The sequence below is a fragment of the Rhinopithecus bieti genome, unplaced genomic scaffold (genome assembly GCF_001698545.2).
Source record: "Rhinopithecus bieti isolate Rb0 unplaced genomic scaffold, ASM169854v2 scaffold_32105, whole genome shotgun sequence".
Classification (NCBI taxonomy): domain Eukaryota; kingdom Metazoa; phylum Chordata; class Mammalia; order Primates; family Cercopithecidae; genus Rhinopithecus; species Rhinopithecus bieti.
In genome coordinates this window covers 1,176,108-1,194,478 of record NW_016814250.1, presented here as the reverse complement: position 1 = coordinate 1,194,478, position 18,371 = coordinate 1,176,108, and the positions used below count along the sequence as shown (strand labels likewise).

General features: G+C 40.1%; 1 protein-coding gene across 1 annotated transcript in view; it reads right to left on the bottom strand.

The window, feature by feature from the left end:
• The window catches only part of ARHGAP10 (Rho GTPase activating protein 10), a 341,688-nt gene that overhangs the window by 131,283 nt on the left and 192,034 nt on the right, over window positions 1-18,371 (bottom strand). Inside the window, exon 14 of the mRNA XM_017850073.1 lies at window positions 1,570-1,644. Within this exon, the coding sequence (XP_017705562.1) occupies window positions 1,570-1,644 (75 nt within the window). The remainder of the gene's footprint in view (window positions 1-1,569; window positions 1,645-18,371) is intronic.

The following is an 18,371-nucleotide window of genomic DNA, read 5'->3' as shown; positions in this document are numbered from 1 at the left end:
AGGGTTTCGATATTTAAAAACACCTTGTAAGTTAAGGACTGGCTTGGGACATTTCCCATGAGCAGAGCAAACTACCACGCTGAGTTGAGCAGTGCTGTACACGTAGAATTTTATGAGATGACCAACAAATTTTGAGACAGCTTAACACTTCAAGGTGACCACAGAAAAACCCTTGTTCAAACTTTCCTTGAACAGGAACAAGATGATAATAAAAATAATGCCAGGTCCTTAGGATCAGTTTACCACCAAAATGTGCCTTTCAGTCCACATTTCCCATTCTGATATCAACATACTCCTCCAGTTCTAATCATCATAACACCATCTTGGAAATGAAAGAAGTGTTTCTAATTTTAAAATTAAGTAAAAGCAGATGCTGTAGTCCCATTAAATTCTTCCAGCTGCTACTGAACCACTGGCAACCTGAGTCTATTTAATTTGGAGACCACTAATGGTAAAAAGGAAAATCTGACTGCCAAAATTGCACACCCAAGTTAAACCAGAGAGGCAGAAAATGAAAACAGCTTATGGAAGCGAATGTATTCTAATAAGGCTCTCCAACTGATGATGGGCAATTTTTCCTGTGGTTAATAGCTTACAAAAGATTATTGCTTATTAAATCCTTAATTCAAATATAGCCAAACAAGCAATCCTATCCGTAGCATGGCAGTTGATTTTATTCAACTTGGCTCATGCTTCCTAAAAATAAGTCTTTGCTATAATGCTTTAAGATGCTGACAGGTTGGAATGTATTCACAGCACACCTGAGGGCATTGTTAATATTGATTAATGAAAGTAAGATATCAAATAAATTAATATGTAGCAAGATCATAATGACAGATTGGTTTGATACACAGGCCCTCTAGCCTGATGAGTTATCATCACTCTTCAAGAGGCAGCCTGTTTTGGGGTGGGGGAGAAATGGAGTGTCTTACAGGTGGCAATGAACTGACAGCAGTGTGTAATGTAAAAGCGCTTTGTCATTCACATAACGTCTGGGGTAATGAAATGAATTCACTCTCTGGCTTCCTCTAGTCTGCGACGCCAAAGAACACTGTGTTATCAGCACAGATGGAGCATGCATGGTTCTGGAGGAGAGCCTGGTGTGAACTACAAACAAGCCACTGTGAATACCAATGAATCCCTGAGAATCAGACCCTTGCTGTCAAATGACAGTTTTGGAAGCTCCATAAAAATGAGCTAGTCCCAGTGGTCTTGTCCAACCAAATGTACTGTCACAATTGTGGACAGGCTATTTGGAAACCACGCAAAGCATAGAGGCCTGACTGCCACGTTCCTGTGAGAAGCAAGCACATGAAGACAGTCAACCAGGGGGTGCATTCTTTTTTCTTTCATTTCTTAGTAAGAGGTAACAGACAATCTATCAATCTATACTGATGCAAATACTAATCTACTTCTGTGGTTCAACTGTCTCTGCTCAGCAGAAAACTCCTGTAGGAAGTAGAGGAATGGAATCACAAGTATTCTCCACATTACTACGAAATATTAAGCTGTGAAATCAATGAACATATACAAATAACACATGGAAAAATGATTAGAAAAGAGGCATACCCATCAACATACTCAGAAGTCTCTGGACCTTTGAACTCACCCCTACAACTCTGTACAATCCTTGGTCATTTATACCTATGGGAAGAAACAAACTATTAGCAAAATAGAAGACTATCATATTTTAAAAGCCATCAAACAGCTGCATTCAGAATCTTTGCTAAGTAACATTAGCAGCATTCCTGTTAACTATAAAAATAACCTTTGAAAAAAGCAAGTATTTAACAACTTGTTTTACTAGCTTTTTATCTGTAAGTTGTGGTTAAAAAATAATCTCAGCAAACAATGTTCCATGTGGACAAAAATGAAATGCCTCTATGCTAGTAAGTTAGTTAAGTATCATGGATACATTGAAATGAATACCAATCCAATTTGTAAAGATGCACTAAAACTTTTATGTTTATTGTATTTACTTGTTTACATATTCAAACGTTTTAGCCTTTTAAAAATATGGTGATGATTAGTACACAGAAAGAAATCATTGTTTGGACGATTCTTGAAAACCATGGAAATTCATTCGAAACTAAAGCAAAACTGTAAGTTTTTTAAAGTTGTTACAGGCCCTGTCCAGTGAGGAGCTCTGAAACTTCAAATCAATATCACCACAAAGTATACTGCAAAACGAACCAAATCAATGCATCCTCTCTCTCTACAGAGATCTGAAAACAAATTGTCCCTGAGAACAAGAGACATATAAAAGGTACTGTCAAACATAATTTGGTATGCTCAACAAATATCCTTATCATTTGGATTCTGATCTGAACAAATCAATGATGAAAAGACATTTTTGATGCAATTAGGAAACTCTGAGTGGCACCAAGGATATGTAAGAAAATCTCCATTTGTTTAAAGTTGCATCCTGAAAGGGGTGAAAGTAGCCTTACATTTACTTTAAGAAGGAAAAAGGGATAGATGAAACAACTGTGGCAAAATTCTGATAATTATTGAATCTGGATGAGAATATGGGAGTTCATTATACCAATCTCTCTACTTTTTTATGCTTGAAAATTTTCATAGTAATGACTTCCAAAAACTGTGACTTATATTTGCTTCTCAAACGAGTTGCAGCTTTCTGGCTGTGTGTTTATTTTTCTCCACTATGAATGTTAAAGCTAACAAGAACACAACTGGCTGACAGGCAGATGATGCCTCTAATCCCCAAAGTTTCCAAAACAAAATAACACAACAAAAGGCCATGGAATTTGCCCACGAGGGTTTACTTTCTTTTCACCTCCCTGCTCGGAGTGATGAAAAGAATACTAGTCAGAGTCTAAAGAATTGGATTCAAGTCAGTTCAGTCACTCATGAGGAAGACAGGAAACCTCTTGGAGTCTCTATGCTATATCTGAGATCAAGGACTGCATCCTATACCCTATGTTATGCTGGGAGAGAAATGAGATGATACTAACATGTGTCCTATAGATGGTAACTCACAGTGCACACACAAAAGCATTCATTCTTCCTTGCCAAGTTTTGTCCCTTCTTTTTCTCTTTGCTTTTTTAAAAATTATAGTTACATATACTATTTTTTTTTTAACTTTTAAGTTCAGGAGTATATGTACAGCTTTGTTACATAGATAATAAACCTGTGTCATGGCATTTGTTGTACAGACTATTTCATCACCCAGGTACTTAGTACTCATTAATTATTATTCTTGATCCCCTCCCTCTTTCGACCCTCCACCCTCTCATAGGCCCCAGTGTGTGTTGTTCTCCTCTATGTGTCCATGAGTTCTCATCATTTAGCTCCCACTTATAAGTGAGAACATGTAGGGTTTGGTTTTCTATTCTTGCATTACTTTGCTAAGGATAATGGTGTCCAGTTCCATCCATGTCCCGGCAAAGGACATGAACCTCTTTCCTTTTTAGGGCTGCATAGCAGTCCGTGGTACCTTATGTACCACACTTTGTTTCTTTTGGAGATGGAGTTTCACTCTTGTTGCCCAGGCGAGAGTACAATGGAGTAATCTTGACTCACTACAACCTCCGCCTCCCAGGTTCAAGTGATTCTCCTGCCTCAGCCTCCCAAGTAGCAAGGATTACAGGCATAAGCCACTGTGCCCAGCTAATTTTGTATTTTTAGTAGAGACGGGGTTTCACCATGCTGGTCAGGCTGGTCTCAAACTCCTGACCTCAGGGCATCCGCCTGCCTCAGCCTCCCAGAGTGCTGGGATTACAGGCAAGAGCCAATACACCTGACGCCACATTTTCTTTATCCAGTCCATCACTGATGGGCATTTAGGCTGATTCCGTATCTTTGCTATTGTGAGTAGGGCTGCAATAAACATACATGTGCATGTGTGTGTATAATAGGGTGATTCATATTACTGGGTATATACCCAAAGGAATATAAATTCTCTTTGCTTTTTATTCTTTATTTTTTAAGTTTTGCAAATGTCCTTTTTTTCCTTGTTAAAGGCTGAATTGTATCCCCCCAAATTCATCTATTGACATCTTAAACCTCAGTACTTCCAAATTTGACTGTATTTAGAAATAGGTCTTGAAAAAAAAGGTAATTAAGTTAAAATGAGGTCACCAGGGTGGGCACAAATCCACCATGATTGGAGGCCTTGTAGGAAGAGATGAGGACACAGACATGTACAGAGGGGGACGATGGGAAGACACAGGGACAAGACAGCCACTCCCATGCCAGATAGAGGCCTCAGAAGAAATCAACCCTGCTGATAGCTTAATATTGGACTTGTAGCCCCCAGAATTGTGAGAAAATTGATTTCTATTGTTTATCAGCAACCCCCATTCCCAACCTTTTAGGCACCAGGGCCCGGTTTCGTGGAAGACAATTTTTCCACTGACAGGGGTGGGGGATGGTTTCAGAATGATTCAAGCGCATTACATTTATTATAGATTCTCATAGGAGCACACAACCTAGATTGCTACATGTGCAGTTCACAATAGGGTTTGCACTCCTACAACAATCTAATGTCCCACTGATCTGACAGGAGGCAGAGCTCAGACCATAAGGCTCGCCTGCTGCTCACCTCCTGCTGTGGGGCCTGGTTCCTAACAGGCCACAGTCTGGGGATTGGGGACCCCTGGTTTAAGTTACCCAGTCTGTGATACTTTATTATGGCAGCCCAAGCAGACTAATAATTACTCTCTATCTCATTAGAGCTTAAAGAACCAGAAGAGCAAAGGTTAGCCCTTAGTCTAAGTCTACTCAGAACTCTAAGGAGTCATAGCAGCAGAGGCACACCTTCCTGAAAGGGAGCGCTCAGTGACTACAAGGGAGGATAAGGAGGCTGCAAAGCCCTGCCAGGAGTTGGGAAAAAGAAACGGAAGTTGCCAAGAAACACAAAAATCAGAGACCTTTTGAGCTTGATACAGGAAAAAAGATTGAGCCTCATTCCTTCCTTCTTTTTGGAAGCCAGAAGGACATGTCCAGATGGTTTAAAATACCACAGAGTTTCAGTACTACTCTAGTTAAGAAACCTAAAAGTGTTTGACCTCAGTGGTAGAAGCCAAAAGAGCAAATCATACTCTGCATTCCAACAAACATGCCTCTGTGAAAAGGGCCTGAATTACATGGAAAGATGAAATAAGAACGCCACTTCGGCAATAATAATCACTCTGTGCTGGTAATTACTATCAAATAATTGATCAAGTTCAAATTCATCAACCTGAGAGAAGTAGAGTTAATTGCTAATGCATACTGAGAGGTGCAAGGGGGAATTAAAGCTACTCAACACAGTTTTTACATTTTTAAATGAAATTTAAATAAACCTTGCACAAAAGCAGCTTGGAAATAGCACGTAAAATACATACACTCCAGTCTTGTTGGATTTTCTATTTCTTGCTACACTGTTCTCAAAGGCTCTGAACTAAATGAGAGGTGGAACATTCTTTTTATCTATGAACACGTATATGTTCATATAAAAGGCATCAAACACATTTTAAGGATATAAACCAACCAATATGCCAAGGCATATTAGTGAGTTTATCATGTCCTTTCCAGCTTCTTTTCCAAATTTCCCTGTCAACCAAAGGGATCACTATTTCTGATCAATAAGTATTAGAAATTTGAAATCTTTAACTTCTTCCCTGTCACTTTCCAAATGCAACAAGTCAATGCCCACTCTTTCTTCAAACTTCAGACTAATTTCTGCCTCTTCAACACAGTCTTGAATTTCATGCACACACATTTATTATGGAATCCCTAAAAAGAAATATACAACTATAATCCATTCTGAACACTGTCTTCTATCTTCTTATTTTCAAACCACTATTATTATCTAACATTCCCTGGATCCCCATTTAAGAGCAAGCCTTCAGATCCAGCCCACATCCTCTAGCCTTAACAAGTATGTAAGGCACACACACGCACACGTCCATGCCGGGCCTCACCTCATCTTCCTACAGGGACTGCAGTGTATTCAACTTAATCACAACAGACGGCTTGACCATCACCCACAAATAACCAAGTTCATTGCATCCTCTGCAGCTACATTCAGGCTGAAGTCTCCCCAGTAGGAATGCTCTTCCCCTTCTCTTCACAGATTTATTCAACTGTCATATATTTATTCATCAGATATGTGCCAGGTGCTATTCTGGTTGCCCAAGATTCGACAGTCAGTAAAATTCCCATCTAAACCTTCAAAATCGGATAAAAATCCCCTTTTTGACACCAGCCCACAGTGACATTCCCTTCTTCTAAACATAACTCATAATTAATTCCTTTTAACACTTGATTACATTTAAGTATTTTTTAGTTTTAAGACAGGGTCTTGTTCTGTCACCCAGGGTGGAATGCAGTGGTGTGATAACAGCTCACTGCAGCCTTGACCTCCTTGGATCAAGCAATCTTCCCATGTCAGCTCCTCGACTAGCTGGGACTACAAGCACATGCTACCACACTTGGCTGAATTTTTTTTTTTGTAGAGAGGGGGTCTCACTATGTTGCCCGAGGCTGGTCTCAAACTCCTGGCTCAAGTGGTCCTACTGCCTCAGGGCATCCCAAAGTGCTGGGATTACAGGCAAGAGCCACTGCACCCACCAGGGTACATCTTAAAACAAGTCCACAATCTTAAGTCACAATTCCCAAAATCAAAAGTGTTCATGGATAGAGGAGTGGCATCACCAAGATGGTGGCATAGAAAGTAACCTGCTCATATCCCCGTGTGACAGCAAGAATTCCACATCCATCCATCATCACCTGAGGGCATCTCAGGATTCAGGTAAAAGTTTGTGAAACCTTGGAGAAGCCCAAGACCTGGGCTTCTCACCCAAGACCTGGGAGGGTCGCTTTGAGAGTGCAGACCAACATCCAGGTGGCTGATGTGCCACAAGCTTGCTCCTAGGTTCAAGCATGACAGTGGTCCAGTCCTCCAAGGGACTTGGCTACAGCCCTGTTTGGCCTTCCCACCCAAGACCTGGGAGGGTCGCTTTGAGAGTGCAGACCAACATCCAGGTGGCTGATGTGCCACAAGCTTGCTCCTAGGTTCAAGCATGACAGTGGTCCAGTCCTCCAAGGGACTTGGCTACAGCCCTGTTTGGCCTTGAGCCTGCAGCTGAAACTATCTGCCAAGGGGTCCAAAAGGAATCTTGTACACTGGTGCTTTGGCAGAAAGGTTTGTCTGCATACTAACAGTGGTCTCAGCAGTGAACCAGAGATTTGCCCTGTGGCTTCACTCCAGGGCCCCTCAGCCAAAGTCCCAACTCAGAACTGCTCGCACAGGGACCCAGAGGGAGACTCATCCATGTCTCGCAGCCTGGAAGCCTGAGCCTTCCAGATGGGCTTGCCAACCTCTGCCCCACAATAGATCCTATGGGGACCCAGGCTCAGCTCCCGCCCCTCCCACTGCAATCAGGGAACAATCTTGTGTTGAGACCTACTAGGAGACATACACCCAAAAGAGCCTGGCTCTCCAGCCTCTGCCCCACAGCAGATCCCAAGAAGGCCTCATCTCAACTCCAGCCCATTCTGCTACAGTCAGAAATTCATACCACCCATGCAGAGACCTGCTGGGACACACACCCATCTGGACCAGTGGAACAGTCTTCTGGACTCAGGTCCTTGGCCAGTATTCCCACACAGTCCCAGTACTTCTGGAGTCTTCCCCAGGTCCATCTGGGGCAGAAAGCCACATCAACTTCTGAGTCCTGAAGAGACTTGTGGCAAGCCTGGGCTTAGAGCATCCTCTAGTGCTGAGACAGCTGTAGTGGTCACAGGCTCAGGAAACCCAAGAGTCAGTCAGCTTAGAATCCTGGAAGGCCCTCTGAAGAACAGGCACAAAGCCAGACGGGGTAGATGAAAATAGCTAATCCCTCAATGCGCAAACACTCAAACACTGTCACACATCTACAAGCATCGAGAGCATTCAGGGACTGGCACAGTGGCGAGTGCCTGTAATCCCAGCTACTTGGAAGGCTGAGGGAGAAGGACTGCTTGAGCATAGGAGTTCAAGGCCGTAGTGTGCTATATGACTGCACCTATGAATAGTCTCTGCGCACCATCCTGGGCAACAGGGCAAAACCTTGTCCCTAAAAAAATAATTTTTAAAAGAACATTCAGGGAAATATGACCTCACCTAACAATATAAGGCAATATAAGGCAACAGAGACCAACCCTAAAGTGATGAAGATGTGCAATCTCTCAGACAAAGAATTCAAAGAAACTGGGCTTCCTTCTCAACAAACTTCAAGAAAATACAGAGAATCAATTCAGAAATGTATTGGGGAAATTTAACAGACAGATTGAAATAATTTCAAAAATCAAAACGAAATCCTGAAGCTGAAAAAGTATTAATGCATGACCTGAATTCAGGTTAAGTATTTTTTCCACTCAGACTGAATGTTCATATTTCACATATTAAAAGTAATTTCCACACCAAACCTGTCTGGAGATGTAATATTCTATTCAGTATATGTCTCATATTACCTTTTTATTGTTTTTTCCATATTTTATTTCCAACTTTTAAGTTCAGGGGTACATATGCAGGATGTGCAGGTTACACAGGTAAATTTGTGCCATAGTCATCTGCTGCACAGACCATCCCATCACTCAGGTATTAAGCCCAGCATCCATTAGCTATTCTTCCTGATCCTCTCCCTCCTCCCACCCCCTCGCCCTCCCACAGGCCCCAGTGCATGTTGTTCCCCCTATTGGTCCATGTGCTATTATTTAGCTCCTAAGTGAAAACATGAGATACATGGTTTTCTGTTTCTGCATTACTTTGCTAAGGAAAATGGGCTCCAGCTCCATCCATGTCCCTGCAACGGACATGGTCTCATTCCTTTTAATGGCTGCATAGTATTCCATGGTATATTACATGTACTGCATTTTCTTTATTCAGTCTATCATCGATGGGCATTTGGGTTGATTCCATGTCTTTGCTATTGTGAAAAGTAATGCAATGAACATACACATGAACGTGTCTTTATAACAATTTACATTCCTTTGGGTATATACCCAAAAATGGTATTGCTGGGTCAAATGGTATTTCTGCCTCTAAGCCTTTAAGGAATCGCCACACTGTCTTTCACAATGGCTGAACTAATTTACACTCCCACCGACACTGTAAAAGTGTTCCTTTTTCTTCACAATCTCGCCAGCATCTGTTGTTTTTCTGACTTTTTAATAACAGCTATTCTGATCAACTTGAGATGGTATCTCATTGTGGTTCTGACTTGCATTTCTCTAATGATTAGTGATGCTGAACTTTTTTTTCATATGTTGGTTGGCCACATGTATGTCTTCTCTTGAGAAGTGTCTGTCCATGTCCTTTGCCCACTTTTCAATGAGGTTGTTTTTCTCATGTAATTTTAAGTTCCTTATAGATTCTGGATATTACACCTTTGTCAGATGGATAGATTGCAAAAATTGTCTCCCATTCTGTAGGTTGTCTGTTTGCTCTGGTGACGGTTTCTTTTGCTGTGCAGAAGTTCTTTAGTTTAATAAGATCCCATTTGTCAATTTTTGCTCTTGTTGCAATTGCTTTTGGTATCTTTATCATGAAAACTTTGCCTGTGCGTATGTCCTGAATGGTCTATTATCTTTAATTTAAAAAGTTCTAAATTCCAAAACACACCAGGCCTTGGAATTTTCAGATGAAGAATCATGAACCTGTATTCCACCTTCTCTCCAAACACAGAGGTATTACCTGGAAAGATACTAAGTCAACCTTGGTTTTTGCTTTTAATAGTTTCTATGGTGCCTTGTATAGAATAGTTGGACAGAACAGGTATAGCTAAGGTTGATCTGACTTGAAATTGATATAGAACTATGGATATAGACTTGGTCCAAAATGGACATCACAATTCAGAACTGAAAAATTAAAGTTAAAATATCCAAATTATTGTGATTTTTTAGGATATAAATGCTCAGTGATGATATTGATATCAATATTTTCTAACTTTTAACAAAAATTTGTAACCTGGTGAATGTGTTTACAGGCTGAAAGTTTTTTTTCTCTCTCTTAATAAATGAGATTGAGATTGATTCTGACAGTTAGCAAACAAAAGGTAAGCTAATCTCCACTACAGTGATGAGCAGCTGATGACAGCTGTCTCTGGGCAAAATGGGTAAGGTAAAATCAAATGTGTCTTACTTCCTACCATCTGTCTCCTCCAATCTCCCACAACACTGTCACATAGCACTACTCACATCACCCACATCTTCCTTGAGGAGAGAGTCAAAAAGTGGGAAGCAGTCATGTTTCATCATCATCTCTGCTCAGTTGTTTCCCTCTCAAACCCAAATGGTGTTACCAGAGCCAGAGACCATTCAGCTCCAGAAAACACCTGCATGGAACTACTGAGCACTAGTGGGCATCCACTGGTCCCTGTAGGTGGGCTGGAGAAGCAAGACAAAAAATAAGATGTTCTGGGATAGTTAAAAAATCATATGCAAAAGGCAAATAAAACTTAAGAGGGCTGATAAATGCAGGTAAACAAGAGAGGTGGAGATAAAGGCTAGAGTGGCTACAACTGGCAAATAAATGTGATGAATCTGAAAACAAAGTAGCATTAGAATAAAGGAAGCAGAAGAAAAAAGACAGGTAATTTTTAAAAATAGAAATGGTAAACAGGGAGAAGAACACAAAATGAAAGGGAGGAAAAATTGGAAATAAATGAGAAGAAAGGCTAGAAATTACATAACATTTAATTTCCTGTTGATTTCACAGGAATTGTTGAGTACTTATATTTTAGGCAGTGAGTTGCAATCAAGTGAAGACACAGGGTAAAATTAAACAGACAATTAGGTTTAAGAGAGTAACCTGCAACTAAATAGGCCAAGAAGTTCTTATCTTTTCAGCTTCAGGGACAGTTTTTATATCTGATAGCTCTACATTCTTAATATCTCAACTTGTCCTTAGCCTATGGTATAAATTTAACAAATGAATTGAAAAATAAATGAACAATTAATATATCGATGATTAATCAGTAAAGGAAATACAGAAATGAAATACAAGACAGAAAAAGATGTAACAACAAAGGAGAAGGGCTCAAAGTGAAAGATAAACACTTTTGATGGTAACAGACATGAAATGAATAAAAAGGATTTTACAGCTGTATGATTCTACAGAAATACATTATCAAATTCCATGGTTCTGTAAACTAACATTCAGCTCTCATCTAGTAACCAGCAGATTGCTTGGCATGGAATGAGATAGTTCATCAATATTTGTGGAGTGACTGAATCATTTATTTGCACTCGCGTGTGTTGACAACAGGGGTAAAAGGTCATTAATGTTCATACTGGCATTCACGGGATTTACATCAGAAGTCGAACATTTCATTATTAATGAGGCACATGTGCATATATATACACACATGCACAAATACAAATACAGGTTTGCATATCCCTCTAGCATTGCAAAGACAGATTTACCTACGGGTTATACAATAAACATATGCTTTTATGCACATAAAAATATTAATCATTATTTTATATGCCTTATATGTATATATTTTCATAATTACTAATATTAGCTAATCTTGAAATATTCTTGAAAATGAAGGAAAAACACACTCTTCATGAAATAATTAGAAAAACGCACTCTTCATGAAATACTTAGAAAAACTTGTGAGGAAATATCTAGCGATCTGGCCAAGAATGAGGTATTAAGGTAATATTAAGAAAAGTAATGAAAAGACTCATGAGTATTGTTTCAGATCACAAGTGGATTACAAAAATGTGATAATGAGTCCCTTACATATATTTATAACCAGTCCTCAGTAAGCACTAATGTTTAAAAGTCTGTGTAATTATAGTGAACACTTTCTAGGCTATCTGCTTGCACTGGGTTACGTAAAAATAAAGAGGTTCATACACAAAGATACTCTTCCAAGATACTCAACAATTCATAACATTATAACCTTCTGTCAAAGATGTGTATTTATATTAAAATGGTTTTAAATATAAGCAGACAGAAGAATGATTCTCTCTGCTCCATCAAAGGGACATATTCACTGTCATAAATTTAAGATACGGTATTTACATAATTCTAAAGCTTTGGGAGAAGAATGCATTATTTGTAACACTTACAAGTACGTTAACTACTGCCAAGCAGCAGGGTAAGGGGTAATTCCTAAGCACTGAGGCAGAAGATAAAGTATGGCTGTACAGAAATGAGATTCAACATAATACTGATTAACATTTTAAACTTTCTGGACCTTGGTACCTCCATTTAAATAAAAAACATATGTATCTTGGAAATACAAATGTGTTAAGGTTACAAGATATAAACCATTACAGGTTAAGGTTACTGACATTTTGAAAACTTCCAACTCTGCCACCTTCTAGCTATGTGACCCAGCAAGTTACTCAACCTCTCTGTGCTCAGCTTCTTCATCTGAAAATGGGGTTAATGATGGGAACTGGGTTGCTGTGAACATTAAAGGAGATAACATTTATAAAGCAAGTGCATGAGCTTTGCACATACCAAGCAATCATCAAATGCTTTAATTGTAGTATAACACTCAAAATTAATTTCAAAATAGCTAGGCACGATACATATAAATGCCCTAACCAAGGCCTTTAATCTATAAGCCTATTTTCATAAAATAAAGCACACCCTGGGACGAGAGTCAAAATTTATTTAACGAGAATGACTCATGGAAAATATACAATTCCTGCTCACCAATAACATTTGTAAGTTCTTCCCCTGGATGATAATTATTTGAACAGCAGATACAGAAACATTACAGACAGTTATTACCTGCCAGCAACTAATCTGTTTTTCCCCTTCCTGTAAGTCTTGCTTTCGCTTTCACGTTCGCCTTCACCTACTCTTTGTGTAAACACATTTCTGTATTGTGATGATTAGCCTCCCCATCAGCAGGCACTTTTAGGAAAGGTCTTAGGATCTCATTCCCACAGTCTTCCCACTTCCAAACAAACCAGAGACTAAACACAGAAACGAGACAGTTGGGCACGTGAGGGTGGCTGTGCCCACTGGGGTTGTCTGTCACATCCACTCACTATTGTCCCATCCCAGGAGAAAAGTGAGAAATATTTTTTAAAGTGCAAAGCAAATACCCACTTCTGGGTCTAATCCATATTTTTGGAAGTACTGATAATTTTAGGCCTCTAAAGATACATCTAAGGCTTGACACTAAGTCTCATCCTCTGGAATCCAAGCCTCAAATACAAAAGGTAGATAGTTTATTAGCTGCAGCCTCTGTATTAGGGTCAAAATGGACTGTATACTACAGGTGGCTGGCCTTGTTTTCAGTTTCTAGGCAACACAAGAGAAAGCATTTTAGCTTCAGACCAGACCCCCTAGATTTGTTGCTATTCCTTCTATCCAAGCCACTGGCAAAGTGCCTAGACAGGGCCTAGAGGAAAGTGACAGAGTAACAGGGAGTTTCCAATTTCATTAGTAACCTCTGGGGCCCCACAATCTCCCAGAGGTCTCCCTATCCCGGTATCTAACAGAGACACTGGCTGTGACTCACTCAATGTGCCCTTCAGTTTTTCCTCACAGCATGAACCTTGGCAAAAGGAGTATCTCACAGCCTCTGGGCATTCCCGTAGGATCAAGCTCCCACATCACCACTAAGTTGCATTGTCCACCAACTCTTCCTCTCACCGTTTCTGCTGCCATAGGATAATTCTGACTTAGAGCCAGAAGACTAGGCTCCAAACCCCAGCTTTGCCTAGTTGCGTGACCTGTGACAGGTTTACCCTACCTTGTTCTGGCCTCTGATACCACATGTGCAACTGAGCCTATTAATATATATCTGCTCAACTGCCTATGGAGTCTTATGGAGACTGTGTGAGAGAGTGTGATATACTCCAAAAACATAAAATGCAAAACAAAAAATAATTAAAATTTTTAATATATTGTCCTATGCAGATTTTGTATTGACATTATGTCTGCGGGCTGGGCGCGGTGGCTCACGCCTGTAATCCCAGCACTTTGGGAGGCCGAGGCGGGCAAATCACAAGGTCAGGAGATCGAGACCACGGTGAAACCCCGTCTCTATTAAAAATACACAAAAAATTAGCCGGGCGTGGTGGTGGGCGCCTGTAGTCCCAGCTACTCAGGAGGCTGAGGCAGGAGAATGGCATGAACCCGGGAGGCAGAGCTTGCAGTGAGCCGAGATTGCGTCACTGCACTCCAGCCTGGGCGACAGAGCAAGACTCCGCCTCAAAAAAAAAACAAACAAACAAACAAACAAAAAAAGACATTATGTCTGCTGTAAAGAGACCTCCCAAGGTGTTGCAGCGATCCTCAGGAAAGGCAGTGCATCTTTCTTGGGCCAAGGATGCACCTTCAGAGGTCCATGAAGCAGTTGTTATTGAAAAAAGGCAGATGTAACTTTAGAATGGCTTAATCCTGAATCTAGATGAACACTTTCAGAGAGTGATACTTAAATCTTCCCTCCCTACTTACCTTTCCTACAGTACTCTCAAACTTTTAAACTTTTTTCTTTAAAAGCTTATCTTCTATTTTTCTTTCCTTCATCTCCAGCATCCTCAAAAAAAAGGTCAGACTATAGTAACTCCATCTCCTCATGCTGACTGGTTAAGAGCATGGACAGCAAGGGTATTTAAAACACAGTCTTGGAGGCAAGTTGTAGTATACTGCTCTCTACCTCTGAGACTTAGACAAATCAAATCACGTTTCTTCACTTCAGGGGCTCATGCAAATGGGGATAATACCACCTGTCTCATATGGTTCTTGTGAGAAGAGTAACACCTAAGAAAAAAATAAGTACAACCTTGCTATTATCTAGTTGACTTCCCAACCACTAAACCCAATGGTTGTTTCTTGTTCCTCCCCCAATCTGACCTTTCTAGAGTATTTGACACAGCTGACTTCTTCCTTCTTGGAACCTCCCCTCTTATGGATTCCCTTACAACCATCCTCTCTTCCTTCTCCTCCTATACCTCTGTCTTATATCTCCATTATTCTTCCTCTCGTCATCAAAATAGAAGCATTCATAAAGATTCTGTCCTTTTCTCCACTATCATCTTGACTTAGACACTCAAAACCTTACCTCTCTAAGAATAATTCCTGCCATCTCTCCTGTTGCCTTCACTCTATTTCTTATAACATGCCACTTGCATTGAGAATATCCAAAACCAGTCTCTATCCCTCCCAAACCTACTGCTCATCTTGCATTCTGCCTTGGCTAAAGGTCTCATTCACCTCATCTTGGAAGCTTAGAGTCTGTTTTTGCTTTCCCTCTCCCTGACTTCCAATATCCAGCAGGTCATCAGATTCTGTTTGTGTGCGAAGTCTCTCTTTCTATCTATCCTTTCTTTCCATCGCAAATACTCTAGTTTAAACCTCCATCATTTCTTATCTCAATTACTCCCCAAATTCAAGCACACCACCCTGCCTTCCACCTTACCCCCATTCTATTCCCACCAATTCTACTCTTTGTCAAAGATCTCAAGACACACTCCCATCCAAATCTGTCAACAGCTCATAAGAGCCTACACAAAGAGCTAAGGCAAACGATGCAGCACAGCACCTGGGATCTGACACCCTCTGGATACAACTGCTCACAAAGCATCTTCCCACATCATATCACCCACTCACCACTACCAACATCACCCCAGGGTGCTGGGAGCACCCTCTGTTCCAATATCTACCCTTTGGAGCAAAGAGCAGGGTTGCTTGCAGCCTTAGCATGTAGAGATGGTGTCTCCTAGAGCAAAAGGCTTGCTTGCTGGCCATTATAAAAGATTTGAGCTTCCTGCATTCAGAGTTTTTCCTCCTATAACACAACCAACTGTATCATCCATAAGTATCACCTTGCCATTATTGCAGTGCCCTTAGGAATCAGGGCTCAGGCAACCAGCACAAAATGCACTACTCTAGCTACTGACAGTAATAAACTGTCCTGTGTCAAAGATCCAGTAGTCTTGTGTCTTCTACTAGTATCCGTGGAACTATGCAGGATAACTGGTCAACATGAAAGTAGACTGAAATCTGTCTTGAAGTTAGATTGAAGATCATCTTTTAGAACAGGAGCCTTATTTCTAGTATTATTTCCTCTAATGCTTTCCCTGTAAGAAATACCCCAAAAGTACAGACTAAAATCCATCTAACATGTGTATGGCCAGGCATAGGTAAGTATTAAAGTAAGCTGGAAAGGATGGGACAGCTAAATAAATTAATTTTCAAGCTCATCACTCATGTAGCTCAGGTTTAAGTACTAGAAAATGTTACTAGAATAAATTAGAAAAGAGACTCAAACTCAAGGCCAAAGTGGGCCATTGCTTTTTGCAAGATTCCTTTTCATTCCTCTGCTGCAGAGATGGAAAACATCAGAAAAGGCCTAATGGTGTCTCGCTGCTGCCCTCTGCCTCTCCACCTCAGAGCAGCTGCAGCAGCAGGTAGCAGGTACTAAATCCCGGGAGGAAGAATGCCTGCTTCTGGTTTTCATGGTGTTTTGTGGTGTTCGTCTGTTTCTTTGGCTTCTGAGCAAAAGTTTGAGATAATCTGAAAACTGTGGTGTTCTTCCTGAGCCTCTGGCTATTTTACTGCTCAGGATATTTTAATGCTCAAATGTCCACAAATCACTGAAGAAGAGGAGGTTAAAAGCCAAACCAGTTAATTTTGCTGTTTGTTCTAAGAGCCACATAAAATTAACAGATAAAGTGAACTTGGGTGATTTATTTCCCCATGTAAATTGCTATTTAAAAAAAAAAAATAGAAAGTTCTTCAGTCTCCTAGAGCCTTAAATCAATAATGGAACTACTTAATTATAATTGGCCTCAATGACTGAATTTACCTCTAAATAAGACTCACACTTACTGGGCACTCAACATGTGCCAATGTCTTAAGCATTCTCTTTTAGTTCTCACAACAACCCCTTGCAGGAGACATGACCCTTATCCTGTTTCACAGATGATAAAATAAAGACACAGAGAGGTTACATGGCAGAGTTAATAAGGAGTAAAACTGAGATTACAATCAAGAAAGTCTTTTGGGCTAACGTTCTTCACCACTATGCTAACGGTGTACCATAAAATGTCACTGACCTCATCAGAATGTCGTGCAAAAACATACAGCCTAGCATGCTTACTCTGTAGCAAGACAGTTCTACCAAGTTTCTTCTGTCTAAAAACACCTTCAGCACTACTTGAAAATATACCATTGTCGTTTTCTGACACCTATCCAACCTCCAACCCCAAATACACCCAGAAGCAAGATGCTTTATTGTAATGATTGAATAAAGTCCTATTAATTTTCTTCATTTCTATTCCATGGATGTGTTAAAAAGGAAAATGTATAAAATCATGGGTAACAAAGAGAAAAGAAGGTTGAAGAATTCATGGGCTGAAAAAAAGAACCGTCATTGGACAACAGGAAAGTAATAACAGTCCTAAACCAAGCCCTAAACGACATGGACGAGTGGTACAGGCAGACACAGGGTTTGCCATCTCAGAGGAAGGATCTGCCCCTATTTAACGTGACCATTCATTTGGAAACAAATAGTTTCTCAGAGTTTCCTTAAAACAAATAAGATTACTAATTGTGAAAATGAATATTCAGTCCTGATTTGCCTGGATTTAGTATTTCAATTTGCATTTGCATTTCTGCAGACACCGCAAGACTCTTCGGCTCCCTCCCACAGAAGACTGTCCTCTATTTCCACCCACATTCACCTCACACCCATTTTGATTAAAAAATAGAGAAACTCTAGTTTACTTGCTGTAAATTTTTCAAGGACAGCTGTTCTTTATTTTCTTCATTGCCCTTGGCAATTTAAAATTAATGTGCAATTGGTAAAATATGTTTCAGGTTCACTCTGGGCATCTCCCTTTCCACATCCCTGAAGATTAATACTGAAATTATACATTGTAATCTTCTACCAGAGCCCATCTTGAGAACCCTATACAATTCCAAAGTGTTCTGGAGGTAAAGCAATCTTCAAGCGGTACCGGTTTTCCAAAAATCTGAAACTTTGCTTTGCAAAGGAAGATAAATTCACTTTTACATGCGACAAATGAAAGATTGTCATATCTTATATGTGACTTCCTACTTCTATCCCATGAATTCACAGCTTGTTACAATGCTGAATTTGATAACTGACAGCTTGCCTAGACCGACATTTTAATGCCATACTCTAGAAAATTAAAGTGAATATTCAAATCATCCACATATGGAAGATTTTTTAAGAGAAAATTCATAAACAAAAGTGGCATCCAAATTTAGTTTTAAATGGTAATGACTATTTTAGAAATAGCAACTAGAAGATGTTTTTAAGCAAAAGAATCTTACTTTGTTTTTGCGTATCATATAGTACATGCACCTAGGTGTCATGCAGGCCCAGAAAGAGACAATGCACTGCTTATAGGGGGCGGCTTATTTGTACTTACTCAA